The sequence below is a fragment of the Elaeis guineensis genome, chromosome 15 (genome assembly GCF_000442705.2).
Source record: "Elaeis guineensis isolate ETL-2024a chromosome 15, EG11, whole genome shotgun sequence".
NCBI lineage: Eukaryota > Viridiplantae > Streptophyta > Magnoliopsida > Arecales > Arecaceae > Elaeis > Elaeis guineensis.
In genome coordinates this window covers 70239565-70244489 of record NC_026007.2, presented here as the reverse complement: position 1 = coordinate 70244489, position 4925 = coordinate 70239565, and the positions used below count along the sequence as shown (strand labels likewise).

The 4925-nt window shown below is 35.3% G+C and overlaps 1 protein-coding gene across 2 annotated transcripts; it reads right to left on the bottom strand.

The window, feature by feature from the left end:
- Positions 1 to 537: 537 nt before the first annotated feature.
- LOC140850811 (ethylene-responsive transcription factor 1-like) lies at positions 538 to 4060 on the bottom strand. Of its 2 annotated transcripts, none has more exons than XM_073249000.1 (3): positions 3644 to 4060; positions 887 to 1717; positions 538 to 761 (listed from the first exon to the last, which is right to left on the bottom strand). In XM_073249000.1, the coding sequence occupies exons 1-2, from the start codon at positions 3894 to 3896 to the stop codon at positions 918 to 920; spliced, it is 1053 nt and encodes a 350-aa protein (XP_073105101.1). In that variant the 5' UTR covers positions 3897 to 4060; the 3' UTR covers positions 538 to 761; positions 887 to 917. The 2 variants fall into 2 exon arrangements, with proteins under 2 accessions (XP_073105101.1, XP_073105100.1); XM_073248999.1 differs by having other exon boundaries at positions 887 to 1759; positions 3644 to 4059.
- Between the last annotated feature and the right edge of the window lie 865 nt (positions 4061 to 4925).

Here is a 4925-nt window from a genome sequence, read left to right as displayed (position 1 = left end):
CTAGTGGATTGCAGAGGACAAAAACACGCAACTTAGAGTTCCATGTCTTCCGGATCCAGAAGACATGATGTCGACGTCACAAGCCAAAGAAGTGGGATTTTGTCTTGTTTCCTTCTCTTCTCCTTCACTCCCCAATATTTTAGGCCGAACAACTTTCCCCCATGGTTGGCCAACCTTGCAAGTCTAGAAAACCATTTGGATTTGCCCGAGCTATTCACAACACCAACAACAACATGCGTCAATTCCTTGCGTTTAACAAACACAGATCATTGGTTCTGAATTGACACCAACCAGACCCAGAGCTACCGGAGGGACCACCTTTCATTAGCATTTCTCTGTGTCTTGAAATTGTCATTCAAATTTCCATCATCCACCACACCCAATAAAACAGCAGCTCTGACGCAGCCATCTCTCTGCCATCTTTATGACTTAATAATCAGCCCAACCTATGAGAAAACTATCGGGGGGAATCAAGCATGGGACAAATGCACAGGCCCCACCAAGTGCACAATCTACCATAGCATCAAGAGGCACATATACAACAAAAGAAGCATTCAATCAGTCCCCAAGAGATGCCCATTATGTCATCAAACAAAACATTCAAATCCAAGTACTCAAAAAGCAGAGAGGCTTCACAAGGCAACAGTTTTAAAACTCAAAATTATTATACCTAAGGGTACTTTTGTTAACCATAATTCAATTCAATTGATTGCAGCAGACCAACATTTCTGGTCCTCCACATCCTTCAATGACATCAGTTCCTGCCAAAAAAAAAAAAACATAAAATAAAATAAAATAATATGAAAGAAAATGCTGTTTTTCATGAAATTCAACGTGAGAAACTAGCAGGGCTTAAGAAACCCGGCATGACCATGGGAATGCTTACATTATCTTTATTAACAGAAAACCAATATCCCTCAGTAAATGCTCTCTGTGGGCAGGTCATCAAAACTCCAAAGATCCATAGTGCTCAGTCCATCCTGATCCACTTCACAGCTGAAGAGGCTGTCAACTGACTCATATGCGCTCCACTCAAGATAAGGGATCAGGAACTTCATATGTGATTCAGAGGCAGAAAGCTCCTCAGAAAGTTTCATTGCAGAGTTTTCCTCTGTTTGTACTGCATCATCAGATGTGATTTTCAGGTTCTTCTGGGGACTCCCATGCTCCAGGAATCTGGATTCATCACCCTCAGTTATAGTAGGAGCAAGAACTGATGTGATCTCGGGATTCTTGGTTTCATGTTCCCATCCAAGATCTGAATAATCAACAGTGTTGCTTCCCTGATCAGAGAGAAAATTCAAAATCCCAGTGCCCTCAGGAGGTGGAGAGGACTCCACCGAGGGAAGGGAATTCATGTACTCAGGGTCTGCCGGCTCCTTCACTTCCATGTGATCCATAGTAGAATATAAATCATAATCTTGGTCATTCAACTTCTGTTCCTCTGACAATGCTGGTTTTGGTGCTTGCAAAGTTGGTTTCTGGTTTTGTTTTTGGGCACTCGCAGATGCTTCAGGGAAGTTCACTTTAGCTTTCTTGCCCCGGATACGACGAGCTTCAACATCATAAGCTCTTGCAGCCTCTTCGGCAGTGTTGAACGTTCCAAGCCAGACACGAACCCCCTTGCGGGGATCTCTGATTTCAGCTGCCCACTTGCCCCATGGACGCTGGCGGATTCCTCTGTATTGATTCTTTCTCTTCCTTTTTGCTGATCTAGCTGCAGACCCATTGAATTCTACTGATTTAGGAGTAGTTGAGCCTTCAGCAGTCCAAAGAGAATATAAGAAAAGACACAACGTAACACAGAGGGGAAATTTTCCTTTTAACAGATCTCAACTATCTAATAATTAATTTAAGAAGAAACAAGCCATTCCATATGAAGTCCGATCACACATAATAGACAAAAAACAGAGTTTAATCCAGATCACAGGATTCTTTATAAAATAACAACTCCATTCTGCTACTCTCCCATGCTGTGAAAGGTGAACCAGAAGTAGTGTACAATCTACCAAATATGTATGCAAGCAGTGATAAAATAAATACCGGTAATGAACAACATTCCATGCCACTTCCATGCACAAAAACACATCAATTTCAAACGTCTTTCCCATCAATAACAAAATTCCAGGAAATATAGAAGGCCTGATATTATTTGTCCAGACAAAAAATTGCACATATTTTTTAATGTCCACTTTTGCAATAACCAATGCAAGAAAACATGGCTCATTAATTAATGACAATAAGAGTGCAGATCCATTCACCGTTTCTATATAATCTCATAATTCAGACATTTACTTTCATCAGATCAAAGGAAAGATAGCCATAATATAACTCATAATGAGCCATGTCAGTTCTCAGTTTCCACTCTCCAAATCAATCACTGATTGTTGTTATTTCTGCTTTGCAAAAACAACCTGACACAAATTATAGCCTACCTCTTAACATTTTTATGATAAACAACTTAGTTAACATGGATCTTTGACTCTGATTTTCCAGCTACATTCTCGGAAAGCCAAGATTCCTAAAACACCTGAAATTCTATGTACTTATAATTACTCACCAGTAGATCATCTCTATATTGGATAATTCATTTAATAGAAACATAAATTAATGAAGAACAGCAAAGCCCAGATTACAATCCTGAAACCATAAAATAGACCCTGACAAACCAAAACCAGCAGTAAGAAAACAACCATACACCACATCGAAAAACAGAACAATATAATTAATTATAAACAAAGATGAAATCAAAGAAATAAATTGAGGGAAAGGAGACAAAAATCAAACATAAGATGGTGAATAAATAAGTAAAAGGGCAGATTAATTTGGGTGATACTTTGTATATTTAAAGATGAAATACCACGTAAGTTATAAACAACATATCGCAACAAAAATGATACCCTACTCGAGTCTTCAGCCAAAAAGGGGGCAAATGGAAACAGAAGTCTGAAAATAAGAATATTCATATATACACACATTTTGAAACGGGGAAGTTTTTAGTTTTAATTTAAAAAAAAAAAAAAAAAAAAACAAGGCACGAAACAAATATTTGTTTAGCAAAAGATTCACCAAAGTAGCATAAATTCGAAAAGATATATTAATAACCAAAAAATTTTGGGGGGCAGAAACCCAAAAGGACAATACTTTACAAGTACTTTAATATCTCCAGTTCCAATATGATTTTTATTTCCGCAACCTGTTCTTCCCGGCAAGAACCAGGATCCATTCTAACCAAAGTTTCTTTTTTTCCCCCTAAAAAAAGGCTAAAATGGAGAAACATCAAAAGTCTTACTCAAATCCTAAAGTAACATGACCGTTTTAAATTCTAGATTTTAAACCCTCAACAAATCCCCGAAGAACAAAAGCCGTTAGATGAAAATAGTTAATAAGGAGAAAAATAATACTACCCAAAATAAATTAAAATCCACAAACATCAATAGCAAGCAAACAAGAAGAAGGAATCACTGAAAAGATGCACCTTTTTGCCCAGTAAAAAAAAAAAAAAAAAAGACAAGAACAAAGCCCATTTCCCATAAATCTCCAACAAATAGGAAACTAGAATTCACAACATAAGATCACAAAAGCTACAGAGAACAAGGAATAGCCAAAAGAACAATCATCTCAACAGAGTTTCTAAGTTTACCTCGAGAGAAGGTGGCCTTGGAGGCGAAGGCAAAAGGCTTGACGTCGACCTCCTCCTCGTCTTCCTCGGACTCGTCCTTGAAGTCCTCGAAGTCGGCCTCGAAATCATCGTCGAACTCCACGACCTCATGCTTCCGGCCTTTCTTCTTTCGGCCGCCGCCCTTCTTGAGGCCCGGCCAGCGGTAGTCGGCGGTGAGCCGGCGGGAGGCCGTCGGTGGTAGCATGAAGTCAGAGATGATCGCACCACCACACATCTCGAAGCTCAAAGGAGACGCCTTTTTCGGTCTTTGTTCTGCGAAGAGAAGAGAAAATGCGAAAGAGGGTTGGGGGTTTGGAAATGAGATAAGAAGGGAAGAGGGGTTTTAGGTGGAAGGGGCTTGGACGGGAAGGTGGGCGTCTCCGCGCGCGGATATAGACGGACAGATGAGAAATCCCTGGTACACCGCACCCACGCGGTATAGAAAAAATATCGTAGCCGTCATTTTCAAACACCCATATTTAATATCCACAGATTTATTTTTTTATTTAAAATTTTAAATAATTAAAATATATTTTTTGAAAAAATTATTATATTTTATATTTATATTATATTATAATATTCTACTGTCAAATTATGACTTTATATTTATATAATATTATAATTTTTTTTAAAATTATAAAAAGATAAAAATATTTTCATCATTAAAAATTTATAAAATTTTTAAATAAAAAAAATATTTTTCTTTTTTTATAAATTCTATCATCAAATTTTGATTTTTTATAAATTTTAATTTTTTATATGTAAAAAATCATAATTTAATTATAAAATATATTATAATTTTTTAAAAAATATATTTTTTTATTATTTAAAATTTTAAATAAAAAATATAACTATAGGTATTAAATATACATTAGAAAGTGATGGTTATTTGATCCAATTTGATAGAATAATATATTTTTTCTATACTACATATGATATATAAATAATTACTCTAGATAGGTATATATACACATGTGCAAAATATATATATATATATATATATATGGATAAAATTGTTCATCTTAGTATAATTATCTTAAATTTTGAAAATAAAAATAAAATTTATTTTGTTTTGAGATAAAAAAATATAAAATAAAAATGATACCAATATATTCTTAATAAATGGGAACATGATATTGATAAATGTTACAGAAACTCTGTTAAACGAGAAGGTGAATAAATTTATTCACACACTAACTCAATTTATTATTTTTTATAATTTTTTTATGTGTATATAATTGTTATTCTTTTGAATATATCTAAT

What these genes read in the sequence shown, in the direction of transcription:
- LOC140850811 (XM_073248999.1), bottom strand. Translation starts at nt 3,896, where the DNA reads ATGTGTGGTGGTGCGATCATCTCTGACTTCATGCTACCACCGACGGCC. An exon ending in CAAGGCCACCTTCTCTCGAG is followed by an intron (nt 1,760 to 3,643) that starts GTAAACTTAGAA and finishes GGACTGCTGAAG; the next exon opens with GCTCAACTACTCCTAAATCA.